General features: G+C 43.2%; 1 protein-coding gene and 1 long non-coding RNA gene across 6 annotated transcripts in view; one reads left to right on the forward strand and one right to left on the reverse strand.

The window, feature by feature from the left end:
* The window catches only part of OS9 (OS9 endoplasmic reticulum lectin), a 31,382-nt gene extending 7,219 nt beyond the window's left edge, over positions 1–24,163 (forward strand). The window contains exons 6-15 of one of the 5 annotated variants that reach the window (XM_030323054.1): positions 18,740–18,950; positions 19,068–19,172; positions 19,387–19,487; positions 19,666–19,717; positions 20,406–20,494; positions 20,721–20,999; positions 21,281–21,470; positions 22,640–22,804; positions 22,971–23,083; positions 23,393–24,163. In XM_030323054.1, the coding sequence (XP_030178914.1) occupies positions 18,740–18,950; positions 19,068–19,172; positions 19,387–19,487; positions 19,666–19,717; positions 20,406–20,494; positions 20,721–20,999; positions 21,281–21,470; positions 22,640–22,804; positions 22,971–23,083; positions 23,393–23,518 (1,431 nt within the window). In that variant the 3' untranslated portion in view covers positions 23,519–24,163. The remainder of the gene's footprint in view (positions 1–18,739; positions 18,951–19,067; positions 19,173–19,386; positions 19,488–19,665; positions 19,718–20,405; positions 20,495–20,720; positions 21,000–21,280; positions 21,471–22,639; positions 22,805–22,970; positions 23,084–23,392) is intronic. The other 4 variants (XM_030323056.1, XM_030323055.1, XM_030323057.1 and 1 more) reach the window with 4 other exon arrangements.
* LOC115519216 lies at positions 21,337–22,641 on the reverse strand. The gene is made up of 2 exons (XR_004343888.1): positions 22,326–22,641; positions 21,337–22,085 (listed from the first exon to the last, which is right to left on the reverse strand). It is a non-coding gene; the product is annotated as an uncharacterized LOC115519216 (long non-coding RNA).
* Positions 24,164–25,927: the final 1,764 nt, after the last annotated feature.

Here is a 25,927-nt window from a genome sequence, read left to right on the forward strand (position 1 = left end):
ATTTTAATGGCTGTGTGTTTCATTGTTTACTTACTATTCCTCTGTTGAGGAAAAGTTGGATTTCAACTCTAATGCTTTTATACACAGTGCTACAATGTAGGTCTCATTGTGAATGTGCAAGAGTTTCTTTGAGGAAAATACCCAGAAGCATATTTTATTGGTGAATTTGGTGCATTGCTCACTTTTTCTATTTTCTAATGTTTATTTATTTTGAGAAAGACAGAGAGAGAGATTAAGTGGGGGAGGTGCAGAGGGGGAGAGAGAGAATGAATCCCAAGCAGGCTCTCCACTGTCAGTCACATGGAGCCTGATGCAGGGCTTGATCCCATGAACGATGAGATCATGACCTGAGCCAAAATCAAAAGTCGGACACTTAATCAACTGAGCCACCCAGGTGCCTCTCAATGTCTTTTTCTTTTTTAAGTTTATTTATTTTGAGAGAGAGAGGGAGGGGGGAGAGGCAGAGAGAGAGAGAGGGGGGACAAAGGAACTGAAGTAGGCTCTGTGCTAACAGCAGAGAGCCCAGTGTGGTGCTCAATCTCACAACTGTTGAGTTCGTAACCTGAGCTGAGATCAAGAGTCAGACACTTGGGGCACCTGGGTGGCTTAGCTGGTTAAGTGTCTGACTTTGGCTCAGGTCATGAGCTTACAGTTCGTGGGTTCAAGCCCCGCATTGGGCTCTGTGCTGAGAACCAAGGGCCTGGAGCCTGCTTCAGATTCTGTGTCTCCCTCTCTCTTTGCCCCTCTCCCTCTCCCTCTCTCTCTCTCAAATATAAATAAACATTAAAAATTTTTTTTAAAAAGTCAGAGCTTAACCGACTGAGCCACCCAGTTGCCCCACCCTCTCCAGTACTTATTATTACTATTTTTTATAATAACCATCCTAATGGATATGCAGTGGTATCTCATTGTGGTTTTGATTTTCATTTTCCTAATGACTAATGATGTTGAACATCTTTTCATGTGGGTATTGTCTATATGTATATGTTCTTTGGAGAAAGGTCTATTTAAATCCTTTGCCCATTTTTTAATTGAGTTGTTTTTTATTGTTGAGTTGTGGTAGTTTTCTATATATCCTGGATATTAATCACTTATCGATACATGATTTGCAAATATATATGTATATGTGTGTGTGTATGTATATATATGATTTTCTCCCATTCTGTGGGTTGTTTTTTACTCTCTTTTTATTAAAAAAAAAATTTTTTTTAACGTTTATTTATTTTTGAGACAGAGAGAGACAGAGCATGAACGGGGGAGGGGCAGAGAGAGAAGGAGACACAGAATCGGAAGCAGGCTCCAGGCTCCGAGCCAGCAGCCCAGAGCCTGACGCAGGGCTCGAACTCACGAACTGCCAGATCGTGACCCAAGCTGAAGTCGGACGCCTAACCGACTGAGCCACCCAGGCGCCCCTCTCTCTTTTTTTAAAGTAGACTACATGCCTAACATGGCGCTTGAACTCATGACCCTGAGATCAAGAATCACATGCTCTACCTACTGAACCAGTCAGGTGCCCCTGCTTTTTCACTCTCTTAGTAGTGTTTTTTGATGCATAGAAGTTTTTAATTCTGATGAAGTCTAAGTTACCTATTTTTTCTTTTATCGCCTGTGCTTTTGGCCTGATACGTAAGAAATCATTGCCTATTCCAAAGTCATGATGATTTTTACTTCTGTTTTCTTCTAAGAGTTTTATAGTTTTGAGTTTATTTTTGTATACAAAGTAAGGTAAGGATTCACCTTCATTTGTTTGCATGTAAATATCCAGTTTTTCTAGCACCATTTGTTGACAATACTATCCTTGTCTCTTTGAATGGTCTTAATACCCTTGTTGAAAATCAAATGAGCAAATATGCTAGGGTGATTTCTCAGCTCTATTCTATGCCACTGGCCTGTATGTCTGTCCTTATGCCAGTACCACACTGTTTCGATTACTGTGGTTTTGTAGTAAGTTTTGAAATTAGGCAGTGTTGAGTCCTCCAACTTTGTTCTTTTTTTTTTTTTTTTGAGATTGTTCTGGCTATATGAGATCCCTTACGATTCCATATGAATTTTAAGATGGGTTTTTCTCTGACTATAAAAAGAGCCATTGAGATTCTGATAGGGAATGTATTGAATATGAGATACTTTGTATAGTATTGCCATCTTACTATTAAGTTTTCTAGTCCATGAACATAGGCTATCTTTCTGTTTATTTGTGTCTTCTATAATTTCTGTAGTATTTTGTAATTTTGTACTTTTCCATGTGTAAGTCTTTCACCTCCTTTGAGAAATTTATCCGAAATAGTTTATTTTTTGATGCTATTGTAAGTGAAAAAAATTTTTAAATTGCCTTTTTAGAGGCACTTCGGTGGTTCAGTTGGTTAAGTGTCAGACTCTTGATTTTGGCTCAGGTCATGATCTCACAGTTGTGAGACTGAGTTCCACATCAGGCTCTATGCTCATGGAGCCTGCTTAGGATTCTGTATCTCCCTCTCTCTCTCCCCCTCCCCCATGCATATGTGCTCTCTCTCTGTCTTAAAACAAATGAATAAACACTTAAGAAATTGCCTTTTTGGCTTGTTTATTGCAAATATACAGAAATACAACTGATATTTGCATGTTGATTTTATGTCCTGAAACCTTGCTGAATTTATTTATTATCTGTGATAGGGTTTGTGTGTGTGTGGGGGGGGGTTCTTTTGGATTTTCTGTGTGTAATATCGTGTCACTTGTGAACGGAGATGATTTTACTTCTTTCTTTCCAATTTGGATGCCCTTTATTTATTTTTCTTGCCTAATTTGCTCTGGTTATAACTTCTGGTACTATGTTAAATAGAAGCGACATAAAGTGGGCATCCTTATCTTGGTTCCTATTACTCGTGGAAAATTTTTCAGTCTTTCACCATTAAGTAATGCTATTAGCTCTGGGGTTTTCATATGTGGCCTTTATCATGTTGACATTCTTTTCTATTCCTAGTTTTTCAAGTGATTTTATCAGGAAAGGGTGTTGACTTTCAAATTCTTTGTTCACAGTTGAGATGATCATGTGGCTTTTTCCTTCATTCTGTTAATGTGGTGTATTGTAGTGTGCAGATTGATTTTTGTCCATTGAACCATCTTAGCATTCCTGGAATAAATCCCACAGGAATCATGATGCATAATGCTTTCAGTATGCTGCTGAATTTCGTTTGCTAGTATTTTGTTGAGAAAATTTGCATTTGTGTTCACAAGGGATCTTGGTCTGCGGTTTTGTAATATCTTTGTCTGGGTTTGGTATCAGAGTAATGCTGGCCTCACAGAATGAGTTAGGAAGGCCTTCTTCATATATTCCAGATTTAATTCCTTAATCTCCTATACTCTAGCTATAGCTTGTCTTCTTCTTTTGTTCATAGTATCTCAAATGTACTTTTAACTTAAAAATTTAAAAATTCCAGGGGCGCCTGGGTGGCGCAGTCGGTTAAGCGTCCGACTTCAGCCAGGTCACGATCTCGCGGTCCGTGAGTTCGAGCCCCGCGTCGGGCGCTGGGCTGATGGCTCAGAGCCTGGAGCCTGTTTCCAATTCTGTGTCTCCCTCTCTCTCTGCCCCTCCCCCGTTCATGCTCTGTCTCTCTCTGTCCCAAAAATAAATAAACGTTGAAAAAAAAAATTTAAAAAAAAATTTAAAAATTCCAATATGATTAAAAATTTCAGTGTTTTTCTATAGTTTGTATATTTTATGTCTTTTATTAAATCCTTTTCATTTATATTTTTCAAATTATAGAAGTTTTCTTCTCATATGTTAGACTTTAATTCCATAAACAATTTAATGTGTCATGTGTAAGCTTAGAACCTAAATATAGCTATTTTTCATCTGGATAACTGGCTGTCCCAGCATCATTTATTGAGCAGGCCATATTTTCTCCCTGATTTATAGTGCCACATCAGGCATTTATCAAGTTGCCATACATATGTGCATTTTCTTCTTGGCTTCTTTTTTGTTTCAATAGTCTGTCTATTCCTGTGCCAACTCACATTGTTTTACATACTATAGCTTTTTAGTAAGTCTTGGTATCTGATAGTATGCATTTTTCTTTGTTCTTCAAAACTGTCTGAGCTATTATTGGACAAGTTCTGTGAAAAAAGTCTTTTGGGGATTTTAATGGGGAATTACATTGAATTTTATATTAATTTGGAGAGAATTGATATTTTATGATATTGACTTTTCATTCACAATGAATATAATATTTACTTCTATTTACTTACTGCCTTGTACCAAACTAAGATTTTAATTTTCTCTGTGAAGGCTCTTATAGATCTCATTTGAGGTTAGTCCTAGATACCTTGTAGCTTTTTGTTTGTGACTTGTGCATGTGGGCAAATGTTTCAAGCCTACAGTTACCTTATAGTTTTTGATGCTATTGTAAATGACATCCTTTAAAAGTTACATTATAATAGCTTGCAGGTTCTCATGGATTTTCTATGTGAATAATAATGTCATCTGCAAATAGACACACTCTGATTTCTTCCTTTCTAATCCTTATATATGCCATTTTTCTTATACCTGCAGTGCAATTCAAGGGGTGAGGTAGGCATCTTTGGCTTGATTTTAAAGAGAGTACTACGGAGGTTACACTATTAACATCGTGTTTTCCTGCAGGGTTTTTGTAGACACCTTTTACCAGCTGAATGAAGATCTATTTTATTCCTAGTTTGTGTAATATTTTCATCATAGGTAGGTGTGAATTTTAACCCATGTTTTTTATATATCTATTGAGATGGTCATATGGTTTTTCATCTTTATTTGAATTCAACTAATTCATTTTCTAAGTTTTTTTACCCTTGCATTTCTGGAATAATCCATGGTCATAAAGTTTCCTTTTTGCCTTTTTTTTTTTAAGATTTTATTTTATTATTATTTTTTAAGTAAGCTTTGTGCCCAGTGCAAAGCACAGTGTGGGACTTGAACTCATGATCCTGGGATCAAGACCTGAGCTGAGATCAAGAATCAGATGCTCTTCCTACTGAGCCAGCCAGGCACCCCTTGAAATATTCTTAATAAAGTGATATATTTAGCTTCCTAATATTTTAATTGATTTTACAGCTATTTTCATAAGTGAGTTGGTCTATAATTTTCTTGTATTGTTTTTTTTTAAGTTTTTAAATGCTAATTTATTTTTGAGAGAGAGAGACAGACAGAGAGTGAGCAGGGGAGGGCAGAGAGAGAAGAAGACACAGAATCCAAAGCAGGCTCCAGGCTCTGAGCTGTCAGCACAGATCCCGACATGGGGCTCGAACTCACGAACCACAAGATCATGACCTGAGCTGAAGTCAGTCACTTAACTGACTGAGCCACCCAGGTGCCCCGAGATTTTTTTTTTTTTTTTTTTAAGTTAACTCTACCTTCAAGGTGGGGCTCGAACTCACCACTCCAAAAGACACATGCTCTACTGACTAAGCCAGCCAGGCTCCCTGACTCAGAGATTTTTTTTTTTAAATGCACATACAAACATTTATCTTTGAGCCCTTGCCAAATACATATATAAATAATTTCCTTTTCCTTCCTCCCTTCCTCCCTCCTTTCCTTCCTTTGTTTTTCTTTCTGTTTGTTTACCTATCTTTTTACTGAGGTATATTTGACATATAACATTATATTAGTTTCAGGTGCACAATATGTTTCAATATTTGTATATATTGTGAAATGATCACCACAATGAGTCTAGTTAACCTCTGTCAACATATAGTTAAAATTGTTTTCCCTTGTGATGAGAACTGGTAGAATCTACACTCTTGGCAACTTCCAAATGTGTAATATATTATCAACTATAATCACCATGCTGTAGATCCTCATTACTTACTTATTTTATAACTGCAAGTTTGTATTTTTTGGCCCCCTTCCCCCATTTTGCCTATCCCCCTCTTGTTCTATTTTTTATAGTTGCTATCATTCTTTTAAATTAAAAAAAATTTTTTTTAATGTTTATCTATTTTTGAGACAGAGACAAAGCGTGAACAGGGGAGGGGCAGAGAGAGAGAGGGAGACACAGAATCCAAAGCAGGCTCCAGGCTCTGAACTGTCAGCACAGAGCCCGACACGGGGCTTGAACTCATGAACCATGAGATCATGACCTGAGCCAAAGTCAGATGCTTAACTGACTGAGCCACCCAGGCACCCTGCAATTATTCTTTTATACACTGTACTATCATTTGGCTAAATAGTGCCTTGTTGATGGACATTTAGGTTGTTTTAACTCTTATTAACACAAAAGTACTGCAGTGAATAATGTAGGTTATTCACAGAGAATATGTAGGTTAAATTCCTAGAAGTAGATTGGTGGAATTCTTATATGTACTGCCAAGTTACCCTGCTTAGGTAAATTACTCTCCCTCCAGCAATGTATGAGAATGCCTGTTCCCCTGCAGCCATGCCAACCCAATGTATTTTTAAACTTTCAGATTTGGGCCAATCATCAGACAGGCCTCAGATAAACAGTGATTTCTTAGTATGGTTTTAACTTGCATTTATCTTGGCAAAAGGTATATAATCTTAATCATATTTAAGAGGCATTTCTCTCTTTCAGCCTTTACTCTTTTCTTTCAACCATCCAAATTCTTTGCTTATTTCCCTAATCGATTGTTGATCTTTTTCTTCTAAACTGATAAGAACTCTTTGTATAAGAGAGAGATTATCCCTTTGTCCATAATAGGAACCGTGGGATGCTTCACGGACTCTCCTTTCCTACTCACGCATGGGTAAAGCTGTCCATTTAACTCCATGTGGGTTGCATCCCTCAAGTTTTGATATGCAGCATTTCCATTGTCATTGTTATTTGTGCTCTGCTTGAGAACTTATTTTAGATTTACGCTTATTATATTTCTAAACAAATGTCTTTTATTTTTGTTTTTATTTTTTTAAGTTTATTTATTTAGAGAGCAAGTGGGGGAGGGGCAGCGAGAGAGAAAGAGAGAGAGAGAGAGAGAGAGAGAGAGAGAGAGAGAGAGAAAATCCCAAGCAGGCTCCGCGCTGTCAGCTCAACGCAGAGCCCAAGATGTGTGGTTCAATCCCAAACCGTGAGATCATGACCTGAACCATAATCAAGAGTCGGTTGCTCTGGGCGCCTGGGTGGCTCAGTCTATTGAGCGTGGGATTTCAGCTCAGGTCACGATCTTACCCCTTCGTGAGTTCGAGCCCCCGCATCTGGATCTGTGCTGACAGCTCAGAGCCTGGAGCCTGCTTCCGATTCTGTATCTTCCTCTCTGTCCCTCTCCCCCTCACACTCTGTCTCTCTCAAAAAATAAATAAACGTTGAGAGAAAAAAAAAAAAAAAAGTCAGTTGCTCAACGTACCGAGCCACACAGGTGCCCCTATTTTTGTTTTTATATATGGCTATTGATTTCTAATTTTAGGCCATCGTGTCAGTGATTTGTTGTATCAAGATTTTCTCTGTGGCGAACTTTAAAAAATGGTGTGGGTGCACTTGATAGCATGTGTTTTCTCTATTTAGTTCAAGACTCTAACTGTATTGGTCAAGTTACCTACTAATGTTTTTTGGCCAGGTGGCCAGTTATTATTGAAAGGGGTGCATTAAAATTTTCTCTGTAATGGTGGATTTGGCAATTTTGTTAATTTTCCCTTCATCTATTTTGAGGCTGTGTCAGAGAAATGTAAATTTAGAGTTGTGATATCTTCATGGTAAATTATTCCTCTTATATTCTCTTGTACCTTAATGTTGTGGCCCTCTTTTTTCTAATCACATAAAAAAATATTGTGAAATATGCCACAATACATAAAATGGTATAAAACGTGTGTATTGTGTAAGGAATAATATAATAAAGGAAATACCTATCTAATCGCCTTGGGTTATGGAAGGATGCAGATAGTACCTTAAAAACACCTCCGTGCCCCCACACGGTGCATCCCTCTGTCTCCCTTCACCACAGAGCTAACAGCCGTCCTAACCTGATAAGGAGAATTCCTTTGCTTTTCTCTAGGTTTTGCCATCTGTGCAGGCACCTCATTTAATTTAGGCTTTTTTTTTTTCTGAACTTTATACAAATGGTGTCATATTGTATGAAAGCATGCAGAGTGCATACAAGGAAATCTGGGATCTGTTTCTTTTGCCTAGTACTGCGTGTGTGAGATTCATTTCTGTCCATGGCGGTACCTCTAGGACACTTCCATGCCTGTCTAGTATTCCTTCGTATATTTCATTATCCCCTGTTCATCCACCTTACTTTTCGTGGACATCTGGGTTGTTTCCAGTTTTCTGCTATTCCCAGAAACTGCTGCTATATGCAAAATTCTTTTAAGTACCTCCTGATACAATGTGCGAGAATTTCTTGATGGAGAAATTTGCCTGGGTGTACAATTGCTGGGTCGTAGGATATGGTAGTAAGCTCCTGTTCTACCTTATTTGGCACTGCAGAATATTTTCCAAAGTTTTTGTTCCCATTCATATCCTTATTGCAAAAATATTCCCAACATTCCATATCCTGGCCAACATATGTTACCAGACTTTCAAATTTTTATTGACTTATTGGATGTATGACGGTATCTCATTATGAATTTAATTTGCATTTCACTGATTCCTAAGAACTGATCATTTTTTCCAAGTATTTATTTACTAATATGAAACTGATTTAAACTAATATACTTAGTTGATATCCTAATATTAAGCCAAACTTCCATTTGAAATTAAACCATTTATTGATTTTCTAATGTTAAACCAATTTTGCATTCCTGAAATGAATGACTTTGGTCATATGTATTATCCTTGACTATCCTTTTTAGGTCTTGCTGGATTCAGTTTGCTGGTTTTTAAAGGACTTATATATCTCTCTTGAGAAATATTGACCTGTAGTTTTTCCTTCTAGTACTGTCATTATCATGTTTTGGTAACAAGGTTATGCTCCCCTCAAAAAATGAGTTCAAAATGTTCTCACTTTTTCTATACACTGAAGAATGTTTAAGATTACAATTTTTTACTCCTTGAGTGTTTGCAAGAATTCACCTGTAAAATCATGTTTGTCTATGTTTTTGTTGTGGGAAGAGTTTCAACTTGATTTTCTTTGGTAGTTTTTGGAATATTCAAGGTTTTCTATTGCTAGTTGGGTCAGTTTTAGTAAGTTGTATTTTTTAGGAATTTTTCTATTTCATCTGATTTTTCAGATTTATTGTCATGAAGTTGTTCACGATACCCTTCTATTATTTTTTAATCTCTGTAGCATCTATGAGTAGGTTTTTCTGTTCGTTCCTGAGGGGATTTTGGCCTCTTTTGTTATTGGTCAGTCTCACCAGAGTTTGGTCAGTTGTAATCCTCTTTTCAGAGAACCAACTATTTTGGCTCTTTTGAATTTCTGTATTGTATTTGTTTTCTATTTTATTAATTTCACTATTTTCCTTCCTTATGCTTTTTAAAAATTTTTTAATTTTTAAAATTTTTATGTATTTATGAGTGCGTGAGCATGAGCGGGGGAGGCGCAGTGAGAGAGGGAGACACAGAATCCCAAGCAGGCTCCACGATGTCAGTGCAGAGCCCAATGTGGGGCTCAAACTGACAAACCGTGAGATCATGACCTGAGCTGAAATCAAGAGTTGGATGCTTAACTGACTGAGCCACTCAGGCACCCCTCTTTTGTTTCTTAATGTTTATTTTCAGGAGAGAGAGAGGGGGAGAGAATTAGTGGGGGAAGGGCAGAGTGGGAGAGGGGCAGAGAGAGAGAGGGGAACAGAGGATTCAAAGCAGGCAGAGAGCCTGGCGAGGGGCTCAAACTCATGAACTGTGAGATCATGACCTGTGCTGAAGTCGGAAGCTTAACTGACTGAGCCATCCAGGCGCCCCCTTCCTTCTGCTTTCTTGAGTTTATTTTACCGTTCTATTTTCAACTTCTTGAAATGAATGCTTAATTCCTTCATTTTCAGCTCTTCCTTTTTTTTTTTTTTTTTTTTTTAATAAATGTTTCTTATAAATTTCCCTCCAAGTACTGCTTTAGGTATTTCTCACAACAACTTTTTGTGGCCATTATAAATTTCTTCATCTAAATTTCAAATGGATCATGTTTTCTCATGATTCACAACCCAGAAGATATAGAAAGGTGAACAATGAAAATTCTCGCTCCCCAACTGCTCTCCCACCTGCTCAGTTCCCATTGTGGCTTCCCACCCGTACAGGTCACCTTGTTCTGAGTGCTTCATGTGTGTTTCCAGCCTTTCTCCGGGGTTCACAAGCAGTTAGGACTAGAGAAGCTTATTGCTTTTTCTCTCTTTTTTACACACAATATTTAGTATATTAAACACACGTCCTGCACCTTGTTTTTCTATATCTTGACAATAATTCTTAAAGATCTTTCAATGGCCATCCATCTAGAGCTTTATTCTTTGTTTTTACATCTGCGCAATATTCCATTGTATGAATGTTGCATCATTTTGTCATCATAAATGGACTGAGTAAATAGTTTCCCTCCATATTTTTTGTTACTACAAAAGCTTATTATGTTATACATAGTTCGTGTGTAAATATATCTTAAAAGTATAATTGCTGGGTACAGGTTATATATATTTAAGATTCTCTTTGCAAAACTTTTATTGCGGAAGGCTAAAAACACAGAACATCAGAGATAATTGTACAATGACCCCCTGGGATGATCTAGTTTCAACAAATATGGCCAGTCTCACTTCATCTATTTTCCTGCCCACCTCCCTCTACTAGTACCTCTGTTCCCAAACTACTTGGAAATAAATTGTAGATATCATTTCACCAATAAATATTTCTGTAGGTGTCCCTAAAAGGTTAAACTCTTTGAAAGACATAACTCCATACCCTATCACACTAAAGAATTACCAGTAATTCCTTATTATTATGAAATATTCAGTATCTTCAAGTTTCTCTGGTTATCTTCTATATCGCATAATTACATAGATTATTTGATGGTTGTACTATGTGAGTCCTTTAAGTTTGAGACTTGTTGAATGTTCCAGCGTATGTCTGTTTCTCTGAATGTTTCTTTGTGCCTGAAAACGTGTACCTATTATTAGCTACAGTGTTTTCTGTATGTCTGTCTTTCAGTTCATGATTGTTAACCATGCTGTTCAAATCTTTTGTATCCTTACTGATTTGTCTTCTGATGTAATTATGCACTTGTAGATTGATCTGTTATTCCTTACTCTGCTTTCAGTGTATTCATTATTATTCTATCACTTGTTGCATTATGTACCTTGGGGGTATGTATTAATTTATTCAACAAATGTTTATTGAGGGCTTCTACATGCCAGGCACTGGAGTAGTTGTTACAGATATTTCAGTGAGCAAAACAGATAAAAATTCCTGCTTTAGTTGGGAGAGACAGATAATAAGAAAGATAAAGAATTACATACAATTTTTTTTTTTAACTTTAGAGAGAGAGCATGAGTGGGAAAGAGGGTCAGAGGGAGAGAGAGAATCTTAAGCAGCCTCCACACTCAACACAGAGCCCAGGGTGAGGTTCGATCCTATGACCCCATGACCTGAGCGGAAATCAAAAGTCGGATGCTCAACCAACTGAGCCACCCAGGCGCCCCAAGAATGACATACAATTTAAATTATCTTCTTCATAAATTGAGCTTTTTTAAAATATGAAACATAGGGGCGCCTGGGTGGCGCAGTCGGTTGGGCGTCCGACTTCAGCCAGGTCACGATCTCGCGGTCCGTGAGTTCGAGCCCCGCGTCAGGCTCTGGGCTGATGGCTCGGAGCCTGGAGCCTGTTTCCGATTCTGTGTCTCCCTCTCTCTCTGCCCCTCCCCCGTTCATGCTCTGTCTCTCTCTGTCCCAAAAATAAATAAACATTAAAAAAAAAAATTTTAAATATGAAACATAATTTATTGTCAAATTGGTTTCCATACAACACCCAGTGTTCATCCCAAGAGGTGCCCTCCTCAATGCCCATCACCCACTTTCCCCACCCCTCACTCCCCATCAACCCTCAGTTTGTTCTCAGTATTTAAGAGTCTCTTATGGTTTGCCTCCCTCCCTTTCTGTATCTTTTTCTCCCCTTCCCCTTGCCCATGGTCTTCTGTTAAGTTTCTCAAGATCCACATATGAGTGAAAACATATGGTATCTGTCCTTCTCTGACTGACTTATTTCACTTAGCATAATACCCTCCAGTTCCATCCACATTGCTGCAAATGGCCAGATTTCATTCTTTCTCATTGCCATGTAGTATTCCATTGTGTGTATAAACCACAATTTCTTTATCCATTCGTCAGTTGATGGACATTTAGGCTCTTTCCATAATTTGGCTATTGTTGAGAGTGCTGCTCTAAACATTGGGGTACAAGTGCCCCTATGCATCAGCACTCCTGTATCCCTTGGGCAAATTCCTAGCAGTGCTATTGCTGGGTCATAGGGTAGATCTATTTTTAATAAATTGAGCTTTTAACATTATGAATTGACCTTTTTGGTCTTAAATTGTTTTACTTAACATCTTTTATGTGGTAATATAACTGTAACAACTTTCATTGAGTTGTTTACTATATATATTCCTAAGTAGCTCCACACCTTGTGCAATGTGGGGCTCAAACTCATGATGCTGAGATCAAGAGTTGGACGCTTAAGCGACCTGAGCCAGCCAGACTCCCCTGTATTTTTTTCATCCTTTTACTTTTATCTTTTCTATATTCTTATGTTTTCAGTTTGTTTTATAAACAACATATAATTAGTTGTGTTTTTAGGAATTTTAACCATTTATTTTATGTACGTATATATATTTGGATTTATGTCTAACATTCAATTTTCTGCTTTATTTTGTTCCATCTGTTCTGCTTCTTTTTCTCTCTTTTGCTTCATTTTGTCTTTTTAAAAATTTTTTTTTAAATATTTGTTTATTTTTGATAGAGACAGTGTGAGTGGGGGAGGGGCAGAGAGAGGGCGACACAGAATCCGAAGCAGGCTCCAGGCTCCGAGCTGTCAGCACAGAGCCCAACCCCAGGCTCAAACTCGCAAACCATGAGATCGTAACCTGAGCTGAAGTCAGGCGCTTAACCAACTGAACCACCCTGGTGCCCCTGTTTCTTTTTGTCTTAAACATGCCGCCTTTTCTTTCATCTGAAGTTATGTACTTACTTTCTTTTATTTTTTTCAGTAACGGTTTATCAAGATCGAATTCACATCCCATGCAGTTGAGTGTGCAGTTCGGGGGTTTGTGGTATACTCACGGAGGTGTGCCACCAGCACCACCGTTCCTTTTAGAACCTCTTCATCACCCTAAAATACAGCCCCTATTCTTTGGCAGTTACTCTCCACTCCAGCGTTTCCTCAACCCCACCCTCCACTCTAGACAACGTCTCATCTTTCTGTCTCTACAGATTCGCCTGTTCTAGACATTTCCTGTGACTGGAATCCTCTAACGTGTGACCTTTGTGTCTGGCTTCTTTCACTCACCGTGTTTTCTAGGACCATCCATGTGTAGCATGTACCGGTACTTCCTTACACTTTATTCCCAAGTACTGTTGCACATGCTGTTCATCCATTCATCGCTTGACAGACGTTTGGGTCATTTTCACCTTTTAGCTATTACGAACAATGCTGCTTTTAACCTTTGGGATCAAGGTTTTGTGTGGACATAGGTTTCGTTTCTCTTGGTATATACCAAGGAAGGAGTAGAATTGCTGGGTCATATGGTAATTCTATGTTTAACTTTTGAAGGAACTGCCAGACTTTTCTCAAAGCAGTAGAACCATCTTATAGTCCCACTAGTAGTATTTGAGGGTTTCTCCACATCCTCATCGACATTTGTTTTTGTCTTTTAAACTATAGCCTTCCTAGTGAGTCTGAAGTGGCATTTCATTGTGGTTTTGATTTGCATTTCCCTGATGGCTAATGACGTGGCACATCTTTTCGAGTGCTTTATTGGCGATTTGTGTATCTTCTTTGGAGAAATGTCTATTCAGATACTTTGCCTATTTTTTTTTTAATTTTTTTTTCAACGTTTATTTATTTTTGGGACAGAGAGAGACAGAGCATGAACGGGGGAGGGGCAGAGAGAGAGGGAGACACAGAATCGGAAACAGGCTCCAGGCTCTGAGCTGTCAGCACAGAGCCCGACGCGGGGCTCGAACTCACGGACCGCGAGATCGTGACCTGGCTGAAGTCGGACGCCCAACCGACTGCGCCACCCAGGCGCCCCACTTTGCCTATTTTTTAATTGCATTATTTGTCTTTTAATTATTGAGTTACAAAGTTTCTTTATATATCCAGGATACAAATCTATTGTCAAGGGGCTCCTGGGTGCTCAGTCGGTTAAGCATCCAACTTTGGCTCAGGTCATGATCTCATGGTTCCTGAGCTCAAGTCCCTCTTTGGGCTCTGTGCTGACAGTGCGGAGCCTGTGTGGGATTCTCTCTCTCTCCCTGTCTCTCCGTGGGTTTCTCTGTCTCCCTCTCTCTGCTCCTCACTTACTTGTGCCCTCTCTCTCTCCCAAAACAGACAAACAAAAACCACAAATCCTTTATCAGATACATGATTTGAAAATGTTTTCTCCCATTCTCAGGTTGTCATTTCACATTCTTGATGGTGTCCTTTGCAGCACAAAAGCTTTTAATTTTGATGAATTCCAGTTTATCTGTTTTTTGTTACTTGTGCCTTTGATGTCATCTCAAATAAACCATTAGCTCATCTAAGCCCATGAAGACTTATAACTGTATTTTCTCCTAAAACTTTCATAGTTTTACATTTAGGTATTTGATCCATTTTGAGTTATCATTTTTTGTATATAGTATGAGATAGGGCTTCAACTTCCTTTCCAGTTGACCCAGCACCATTCGTTGAAAAGATGGTTCCCATCAATGAATTACCTTGGTAACCTTTCAAAAAAATCAATGATGATAAAAGTGAAGGTTAATTTCTGGACTCTAAATTAAAAAAAAAAATTTTTTTTAATGTTTATTTATTTTTGAGAGAGAGAGAGAGAGAGAGGGAGAGAGACAGCGCTTCAGTGGGGAAAGGGCAGAGAGAGAGGGAGACACAGAATCCGAAGCAGGCTCCAGGCTCTGAGCTGTCAGCACAAAGCCCGATGTGGGGCTCGAACTCACAAACTGGGAGATTATGACCTGAGCTGAAGTTGGGCGCTTAACTGACTAAGCCACCAGGCGCCCCTGGACTCTAAATTCTATCTCACTGAGCTATGTATCTATCTTTGTGTCAGTATCACACTGTCATCATTGTAGTTTTGTAGTACATTTTAAAATCAGCGTGAGTTCTCCAACTTTGTTCTTTTTCAAGATTATTTTGGCTATTTGGAGTCCTTTGAATTTTCATATGAATTTTAGGATCAGTTAATTTCTGCAAAGAAGCCAGCTGGAATTTTGATGGGGACTGCATTGAATGTGAAGATCAATTTGGGGAGGATTGCCATCTTAATGTTAACATTCAATATTAAGTTTTTTAATCTATGAGCTTGTATATCTTTCCATTTTATTTCAGTCTTTAACTTTTAACTTCTTTAAGAAATGTGTTATAGCCGGGGTGCTCGGGTGACTCAGTCAGTTAAGGTTCTGACTCTTGATTTTGGCTCAGGTCATGATCTCACGGAGCCACACCAGGCTCCACGCTGACAGTGCAGAGCCTGCTTGGGATTCTCTCTCTCTCTCTCTCTCTCCCAACTCTCTGCCCCTCCCCTGCTTCCCTGCTTGTGTTTGCATGCACTCACTCTCCCTCTCTCTCAAAATAGATAAACTTAACAAAATACTCACATTAAAAAAATGTTTTCATTTTCAGAGTACAAGTTTTGCACTTCTTTTGCTACATTTCTTTCTTTTCTTTATTTCTTTTTTTAATAATTTTTTAATGAAATTTTTAAATGTTTTTATTTATTTTTGAGAGAGAGACACACACAGAGTGCAAGCAGGGGAGGGGCAGAGAGAAAGGGAGACATGGAATCCGAAGCAGGCTGCAGGCTCCAAGCTGTCAGTGCAGAGCCCAACATGGGGCTCGAACTCATGAACCGTGAGATCATGACCTGAGCCAAAGTCAGACACTTAACCGACTGAGCCACCCAGGTGCCCCATTTATTTCTTTCTTTAAAAGTTTATTTATTTTTGAGAGAGAGAGAGAGAGTGGGGTAGGGGCAGAGAGAGAGAATCCCAAGCAGCCTGCACGCTCTCAGCTCAGTCTCACGAACCCCATGATATCATGACCTTAGCCAAAATCAAGAATTGGACGCTTGGGGCACCTGCGTGGCTCATTTGGTTAAGCATCCGACTCTTGATTTCAGTTCAGGTCATGGTCTCACGGTTGGTGGGATCAAGCCGCACGTGGGGCTCTGCGCTGACAGTGTGGAACCTGCCTGGGATTAAGAGTTGGATACTTAACTGATGGAGCCACCCAGGTGCCCTGCTGCTACATTTATTCCTAATTATTGTTTTGACGCTATTGCAAATGGGATTATTTTCTTTTTGTTACTTTATTCATTTTTGAATTGTTCATTGCAGTATATAGAAATACAGTTGATTCCTGGGGCGCCTGGGTGGCTCAGTCGGTTGAGCGTCCGGCTTCGGCTCAGGTCACGATCTCGCGGTCCGTGAGTTCGAGCCCCGCGTTGGGCTCTGTGCTGACAGCTCAGAGCCTGGAGCCTGTTTCAGATTCTGTGTCTCCCTCTCTCTCTGCCCCTCCCCTGTTCATGCTCTGTCTCTGTCTCAAAAATACACGTTAAAAAAAAAAATTAAAAAAAAAAAAGAAATACAGTTGATTCCTATATCCTGCAATCTTATGGAGCTTGTAAGTAAGTTCTAGTAGTTTAGTAGATTCTTTAGGATTTTCTGTCTCTAAGACCATCTGTAAATAGAGATAGTCTTACGTTTTTCTTTCCAACATAGATGCCTTTTATTTCATTTTCTTACCTTATTTCCCTGGTCAAAACTTCCAACCTAGTGTTGAATGAAAGTGGCACAAGCAAACAACCTTGTCTTACTCCTGGTCTTAGGGAGAATCCGTTCAGCTTTTTACCATTAAGTGTAATGTTAGGTGTGGATTTTTAATAGATGCCTTTTATCAGGTTGATGATATTCTCTTCTATTTCAAGTTTGTTGAATGTTTTAATCATGAAGAGGAGTCACATTTTTGTCAAATGCTTTTTCTGTATCAATTGGGATGATCGTGTGGTTTTTGTCCCTTATTCTGTTAGTGGGATATATTAATTACATTAATTGATTTTTGTGTGTGTTAGCCCAACCTTGCACTCCTGGGATAAATCCACTTGGTCTGGTGTATAACCCTTTTTATATGTTGCTAAATTTGGCTAACTAGTATTTTGTTGAGGACTTGGGGTCTATATTCATAAGAGATATTGGCTTATAGTTTCCTTTCCTTGTGATATATTCGTCTAGATTTGGTATCAGGGTAATAACACTGGCTTTGTAGTATGCATTGGAGAATATTCCCTCCTTTTCTTTTCTTTTTTTTTTTTTCATGGAAAATTTTGAACAAGATTGGTATTTATTGTTTTTTAAATATTTGGTAGAACTCACCAGTAGACCCATCTGGCCCAGGCTTTTCTATGTGAGTGGTTTCTAGATTACTAATTCAGTCTCTTTACTTGTTATAAGTCTATCCATAATGTCTATTCCTCCTTGAGCCAGTTTTGGTAGTGGTGACTTTCTAGAAATTTGTCCATTTCATCTAAGTTATCTGATTTGCTGCCATGTAGGTGTTCATAGTATTTCTTTATAATCCTTTTTTATTTCTGTAAGGTTAGTAGTAACATCCCCTCTTTCATTCCTGATTATACTAATTTGAGTCTTCTCTTCTTTTCTTGGTAAGTCTAGAGGAAGTTTTGTCCCTTATTGATCTTTTCAAAACAGCTTTTAGTTTCATTGATTTTTCTTTATTGTTTTTCTATTCTCTATTTCACTTACTTTTGTTCTAATCTGTATTAACTTGCCTCTGCTTGCTTTGGGTTTAGTTTGCTTTTTTTGGGGGGCCATTCACAGTGGAGAGAAATGTAAACAACCCTAAGGATGCAGTGGTAAATCACAAGAGCGTAAAATAAACTGTAGTAAACATTGTACTACTGTAGCAATTTTGTAGCCACCTCCTGTTGCTATTGTGATGAGCTCAAGTGTATCTGCTTAAAAGCCCATGATGCGAATCTTCTCTAGTCTCTGCGGAATCTTCTCTCGTCTCTGCGTGAGCAATTTGTCTTCGGTAAATTGCATATCACAGTAAAAAGTGATCTCTTGTGGCTCTTACTATTAGTGGTTAAGTTTTTGGGGAGTCAGAAGTCATATGCAGATTTTTGACTGCATGAGGGTCAGTGTCCCTAACCCCTGCACTGTTCAAGGGTCAAATGTGTGTGTATATATACACATATACACACACACATATACACATATATGCCCATATATATATATATACACACACACTGCATATATACAATTGCATAGATAGATAGGTAGATATAGATATATATACTGTATTTATATAAAGGAAGAACGTGAAACAAAAATTGTCTGGTTACCTACAGTGAAGCTGCCTGAATTCGGTTCCTATTTTTGACCACTTACTAGTGGTCAACCTGACCAAGTCCCTTATCTGCATCAAACCTAAGTTTCTCGAGCCACAAAGTTGAGATACTAATCCCTCCCTCACTAGGTTGGTGTGATAATTCAACGAACTAATGTATGTAAAATGTCATATCCCAATGTATGCACAGTACCAGACACACAGTAAATGCTTAACAAAAGGCAGCTGCTCTGAGAACTAAAGCTAATTATTAGTGGTAATTATTATTTGTTTACCCTCTCTGTCCTGGCAGTTCCTCTGTGACGAGGGTGCTGGTATTTCTGGGGACTACATTGATCGAGTGGATGAGCCCCTGTCCTGCTCTTATGTGCTGACCATTCGGACTCCTCGGCTCTGCCCCCACCCTCTCCTCCGGCCCCCACCCAGTGCTGCTCCCCAGGCCATCCTGTGTCACCCTGCTCTGCAGCCTGAGGAGTACATGGCCTACATTCAGAGGCAAGCTGGTGAGTAATTAGAAGAGCAGGGAGAGGAAGGAGAGACGTGGGGACGGATAAGCAGAAGATACGGTATTGAGAGCCCAGAGGCATGTGGCCTTGTCCTGCCTACACACTGTTTTTCAGTAGACTCAAAGCAGTATGGAGACAAAGTCATAGAGGAACTGCACGACCTAGAGCCACAAATGTGGAGCGAGGCCAAGCCGGGAGCAGTGCCCCCAAGGAGAGCAGGTAGGACCTTGGAGCCCCTGTTCCATGAAACTTCTCTCCATTTCTTCCCTTTCCCCAGTCTTACCATCCTATACTGACTGTTGGGGGTCAGGGGCGGGGGAAGTACTATGGGCCCTGATTCCTTAGTAATAGCAGAGGGGAGTGTACCCCATTCTATTTGCTCCCTTCCATTTCTCCCCTCCTTTCAGATTCCTCCCTGTTCTCTGTATCCCAGGTGCACGTCCAACCAAGGATGACGGTAAGGAATCAGATTTCTGGAAGATGCTTCGTGAGCCAGAGGACCAGGCCGCTGGTGGGGAGGAGGCTCAGGCTGAGGTGAGAGCCAGCTTCCCAACCATTTCTCCAATAAGGCTGACCCTGGGTGAGCTGAGGTCATTAGGAGATGACGTACCCCTTTCTAGGGAGGCCAGGCTAAACCCAGAACCACTGCCTTCAGCGTGTGGTAGGCATAAACAAGCGTGTGTACTTGACTCTACCCTTGTCTCCACATCAGGAGCAGGAACCAAATCTTGAGGCAGCAGACCCAGCTCCGGGCCCTCCTCATGGTGAGCGAGCCCTCCGTGTGTCCTTGACTGCTTGAATGTATTTGGGGGTGGGCATGGGGTGGAACTAACCACTGGGGGATGGGGGGAGGCTGGGCTGCCAGGCCAGCAGTGAATTCATTTTTACAGGAGGTGATACTATTTCCCGGCAACAATTCTATTCTGGGGAGATAACAGAACACAGTGGTTCCACCACTTGCTGACTTTGTAATCCTGGGTGGTTTCACTTAACCTCAGTTTCCTCGTCTATTACCAGCGGGTAATAACCCCTACCTTGTAGGGTTGAGGTGAGGTTAAATGAGAACGAGTCTGTAGCTCACGGCAGAATGCCTGGAACAGAGTGGACAATAAATGGTTTGAATTTGTGGAAAGGGGAGAACAGTATCTGGGGAAGTGGAGCCTGTGGCCCCAGAGTCTCTTCTGTGGTCCTAAAAACTGGAGTGATTGCCAGCAGGGCCTTGGCCGTGCATGTGTGACTTTGCTTGTTAGTATCCTCCTCTCCCCACTGTGGGTCCACCGTAGGCCAGTGCTCTCGGGGTGGGGGGGTGGCTATGCCGTCCCCCATCTCACTACAGACAAGTAGTCCTGGAGGCAGGGACCATGTCCTTCCTTGGTCCCCTCCTCTCCTCGCCTTAGGAAATCAAAATAGAATTTAGGACACAACTGGTCCATTCCTGCCCTTTCATCTCAGATTTTCAGAACAACGTGCAGGTCAAAGTCATCCGGAGTCCTGCGGACTTGATTCGATTGATAGAGGAGCTGAAAGGTGGAACAAAAAAGGTATAGGCCCGGCTCAAGGGAGGGGGAGAGCCTGCCCCCCTGCTGGGAGCACTTAGGGAACCGCCTCTGACCTGGGCCTGAAGGCAGCCCGGCGGGTTGTGGACTCCCTTTGTTTTCTCCCCCTGAGTGCCCCCTACCACACTCCAGCCACCGTGGGTCTGCCGCCCGTGCGTCTCTGCGGAAACCCCAACCGTCCACCTCTTTCTCCTGATTCCCGTCCACCCAGGGGAAGCCAAATGGAGGCCAAGAGCAGCCTGCAGATGATGCCACAGACGTCCCTCCAAAGGAAGCAGAGGCGAAGGCGAAGAGTGACGCAGATCATCAGAACGAGGTAGAAGAAGAGGAGGAGGAGGAGGAGGATGAAGACGAAGACGAGGATGAACAGCAGTTACTGGGAGAGTTTGAGAAGGAACTGGAAGGGATACTGCTCCCGTCAGACCGAGACAGGCTCCGCTCAGAGGTGAAGGCTGGCATGGAGCGGGAACTGGAGAACATCATCCGGGAGGTGAGCACAGTTCTCACCCTGCCGCTTCCGCAGCTGGCTGCTCCCGTGGGGAGGGACAGGCCGAGGGGCTGCAGGGGAGCAAAGGTCAGCATCCACACAGCACAGGGCCTGGGATGGGGCACCCTCAGCTGGCAGTTGTTTACTTAATAAAAGGAGGGGGACAATAGGAAAGGGGGAGCAGAGAGAGGCATGAGACTTAGCTATTACTCTCCGGTAGAGCACGGACCACTGACCTTCACTCCTCAGACCCTTGACTCTCCACTCCTGCTTGGGCATTCCAGACAGAGAAGGAGCTGGACCCAGACGGGTTGAAGAAGGAATCCGAGCGTGATCGGGCAATGCTGGCCCTGACATCCACTCTCAACAAACTCATCAAAAGGCTGGAGGAAAAACAGAGTCCAGAGCTGGTGAAGAAGCACAGGAAAAGGAGGGTTGTCCCCAAAAAGCCTCCCCCCTCCCCCCAACCAGCAGGTAAGAACTGTCAGACAGGGAGGGGCAGTCAAGCCCATTGTCTTTGTCCCTCGGCCCAGGCCCACGCACCCTGGAGGGCATCCTGCTCTTTCCCTTCTGAGAGTGCTTACTCTCTTCCCTCTTCCTGGAACGCTGTTCTCACTGCCTCCATCCCTTTGCCTGGCCACCTTCTATTCATCCTCTTGGGAAGCAGCCTTAAGAGCATGTCTGTCTTGTTTTCTGGTTTGCTCCTGTGCACCCACTGCCTGGCACTTTCCTGGCACATGGTGGGTGGTCTGTAGATATTCATGGAATGACTGTGACTGAGCCTGTGTGCTGAAGTCCACACACCTGTGAAGGACGCAGCCTGTCAACAGTTAGGACTTCGCACCGCGAGAGGCCCCAGCTGGTTGGGTGTGGATAGGGCAAGCCCAGCTATTCGTAAGCCAATTGCCTGGACAGACTTGAAGTTATTCCGTCTTCCTGTATCCCCTTATGTCCATTCCACAGGGTCCTGTGAGATCAGACATTCCAAACAGAAGGTTCTGTTTTCAACCTTCCATCCCACTATCTCTATAAACACTGGAATGTCTTTCGAGTACCAGCATGTGGAGTACCAAGCCACAGTTTCTGAACCTGCTTCTTTAAATTTTTTTTTTTTCAACGTTTATTTATTTATTTTTTTTGGGACAGAGAGAGACAGAGCATGAACGGGGGAGGGGCAGAGAGAGAGGGAGACACAGAATCGGAAACAGGCTCCAGGCTCTGAGCCATCAGCCCAGAGCCCGACGCGGGGCTCGAACTCACGGACCGCGAGATCGTGACCTGGCTGAAGTCGGACGCTTAACCGACTGCGCCACCCAGGCGCCCCTGAACCTGCTTCTTAAAACAAAACTTCTTTGTTGACCCAGGTGGCTTGATTTTTGCTTCAGGAAACACAGCCATTTTTCCTGTAGGGGATAGGCAGAATTATTGGTTCGGGAGGGAAGAGGGAGGCTGTAGCCGGGGGAGGGAGCTTTATAGGCTTGGGGCGGGGGGGCTCTAATTTATTCTGAGCCCTGGTTCATGTATGTGTTTGAGGTGGAAAACTGCCGAAACCCGTTGGTGGCTTAGGGAGAGGTGACCACCACAGCCCCTAACCTGGAGTCACGGCTCTGCTTTGTGTCTCCCTGTGTGTCTCCCCCTCTAAGAGGAGGATCCTGAGCACAGAGTCCGGGTCCGGGTCACCAAGCTCCGACACGGAGGCCCCAATCAGGATCTGACTGTCCTCGAGATGAAACGGGAAAACCCACAGCTGAAACAAATCGAGGGGCTGGTGAAAGAGCTGCTGGAGAGGGAGGGGCTCACGGCGGAAGGTGGGCCCTGGGGCTGGCTGGCCCAAGAGCTGTTGGCAGGGCCTGCTGCCCGAGGTGGAGGGGCTGGGTCCCGGTGGAAACCTGGCTGGGCGCCTGGGGGGCAGAGGCCCTGCACCGAGGCTCCCACCCTTCCTCGCCTCTCACTGCCCACGTGGCTCCTTTCCAGGGAAAATTGAAATCAAAATCGTGCGACCCGGCGCGGAAGGGACAGAGGAGGACGCACGCTGGCTGACTGACGAGGACACAAGAAACCTCAAGGAGATTTTCTTCAATATCTTGGTGAGAGGCCGCCCGCCCCCAGTCCCGGATCTCCAAGCCTTGGCCCTGCTCTAGCGCGCCGTGGAGCTGAGAGCGCGGCTCCGGCCACGCTGGCCAGCCCCAGCCTCGCCGCCACCTTCTGTCCTTCTGTGATTCGAGGCTGGCGGTTCTGGCGGCCGGGAGGGTTCATCCTCGGCCGGAGCCGCTCGCGAAGCGCGGGCGCCGGGTCCCTGCCTTCCCCCGAGCCGCCCGTGTCCTTGGATCGTCCGGAGCCCAGGGCGCCCTTGGCTCCCCAGCAGCGACCTCACTCAAGGCACACCCTCCGCGCAGGTGCAGGGAGCAGAGGAGGCGCAGAAAGAGCGGCAACGGCAGAAGGAGCTGGAGAGCAATTACCGCCGCGTGTGGGGCTCTCGCGGCGGGGAGGGCACGGGGGACCTGGACGAGTTTGATTTCTGAGACCACCGCTGCCGTCTGCTGGCCAGGGAGTCCCGGGCCTGCCTAGACTGGCCCTGCCTTCTCCCCCACCAGCCACCCGGGCCCTGAAGGCTAAGCGGCAGAGCTGAGCTTCAGACCCTGGTGTCCAGCCGATCCTGCCCCCCCCCCCCGGGGGGGGTGTGGCAGGAGCACACGGCTGCTGCTCAGACCTGCCCAAGACCAACTGGGCCTGCCGGGTTTGCTCTCCCAGGCTCCTCCCCACAACCCCTTCCTTTCTCCAGCCCGCCCTGGTACCAGCCACTTAACTTGTTGGTTCCTTTCCCCTCCCTACCTGGAGAGTTGGTGAGATCTCTTGCGTGGAGGAGGGCAGGGAGAGCAAGAAGAGTGGGGCAGTTCAGCAGGCCCCCCACCCCCTGCCCAAACTGCTCCTCAGGGTCACCCCCTTCCCTTGGATTGGCTTGGGATTTCCCACTCCTCTCCCTTCCCACGCTGTTCCCTACAATCCATACTTCTGAGTTGAGGTGCTTCCCCCTCTGTCTCTGAGGAAATGGGAGAGAGTTGCCCACCACCTCTGACACAATCCCACTGAAAAGGGTGGGGTACAGAACCACCCACCATGTTCTTGAACAATCAGGTTTCCAAATAAAGAACTGGACCATCCGTCAATCTTTTTTTTTCTTCTTCTTCTCAGGGGGAGGTGGGGTGGGAGCTCTAGTAGGCATGAGGCTGACTGTTCTCAGGGTGGAGTGCACTCTCTCTGAAACCATTCTGTGCTCCGCACCCCCTAGGTGGCCTCAGTGGGCACTGGGGCACGTGGGAAGAGGCCAGGACAGAGAAACAAAGCCCACTGGCCTGCCAAGGACTGCAACACTTTTCCTCACCCATTTCTGTTCCTTCTCTTCTCCCCCTGTATACCCCAAAGCCAAGCGCACACCGCGGAGCTCCCCCACCAGGGGAATCCTCCTGCTGAACTCTCTCCCAGCAGCGTGCCGCAGCTTGTGTTTGCCACCCACACCCCGTGCCCACCTGGCCGTACCGCTTCATTTCTCCCAGTAAAGACTCTACCCTTCACCACGCCCAAAGAGGGCATTGCTGCCCACACATGCCAGCTTCCTACTATGCCAAGGGCAGGTGGGTCTGGGTAGGTCTCTCCATCTCTTCCTTGTTGCCAAGTATAGATGTTGGGCCCCTCACTGCCCCCCCCCTTCTTTACATCTCTGAGATATATAGTCTTTCTGCCAAAGACTGCACTCACAAGGTAAGATAGAGGGCACTGAACTCCCAGGTCTCCAGAAGTGCAAACTAAAGAGATTCGATTGTTGAAGGAAGTTGTCTGAGACCAACCCTCTTCTTTCTGAATGTGGACTGGTGCCTATTTTGCATGTTATGCTTAAATTGTTTTATATGGAAATGTAAGGGCACCTGGGTGGCTCAGTTGGTTAAGCATCCCACTTCAGCTCAGGTCACGATCTCTTGTGAGTTTGAGCTCTGCAGCAGGCTCTGTGTTGACAGCTCAGAGCCTGGAGCCTGCTATGGATTTTGTGTCTCCCTCTCTCTCTCTGCCCCTCCCCTGCTCACATGCTGTCTCTCCCTGTCTCTGAAAAATAAACATTAAAAAAAAAAACAACTTTAAAAAAGAAATGTAAGCAAGTGGACTTGTGAAATCCTGCTTCCCCAGATCCATTTGTATCTGTTATGGGGAGGAATGCTTTACTGTGCAAGACCCGAGACCCTGCCTCAAGTGCATCTGTAATCAGAATTCTGGGTTCCAATTCTCACTCCTTTATTTACTGTCAGTGGGGCTGTTGAACGAGCTACTTTAGTTTTTGTTTATTTGTTTGTTTTGGTTACTTAACTTTTCAAGTGCTGCTTCCTTCCGGGTAAGTTCTGGATGATTGCACTGGCCTCCGATGGTGGTTTTGAGTATTGAATGAAATCTAGTGTGTGTCATGCTCTTAGCACAGCACCTGGCCCACAGGAAGTGCTCAATAACTTCAACCAGCTCCTGAGTTCTGAAGAGACTAGATGGTTCTTGGAGGCAAGAGCCTTAGAAGGAATCCCAGAAGCTGATCTGAAGCTCCATTGGAAATCTTTCAGAATAGGGGAGCGGGCAGAGACTGGGGCAGGAAAGTTCTCTTTGATTTGATAGGGATGGACTCAACATCATCAGAAAGCTGAGTTCTGGAAACATCGCTAGATTCAATCATCTTGTACCTTCAACAGTAAATTCGTTTTTGCTTTCCTTTGGCTTTTGGTGAAACTCCCATGGAGAAAGTCGGCCTGCCCCAACTGTGCTAAGGCAACCAAAAGGAGGCGAGTGGGATGTGTGGCAGATAGCAACCAGGAGGGGATGGGGAGGGACAGCAGGAATCCAGGTGAGGATACCCAAGGTGAGCCGGGAAGGTGGCATGGATGTAAAAGGGCAGCAGC

This window comes from Lynx canadensis, chromosome B4 (genome assembly GCF_007474595.2).
Source record: "Lynx canadensis isolate LIC74 chromosome B4, mLynCan4.pri.v2, whole genome shotgun sequence".
NCBI classification, from domain to species: Eukaryota; Metazoa; Chordata; class Mammalia; order Carnivora; family Felidae; genus Lynx; species Lynx canadensis.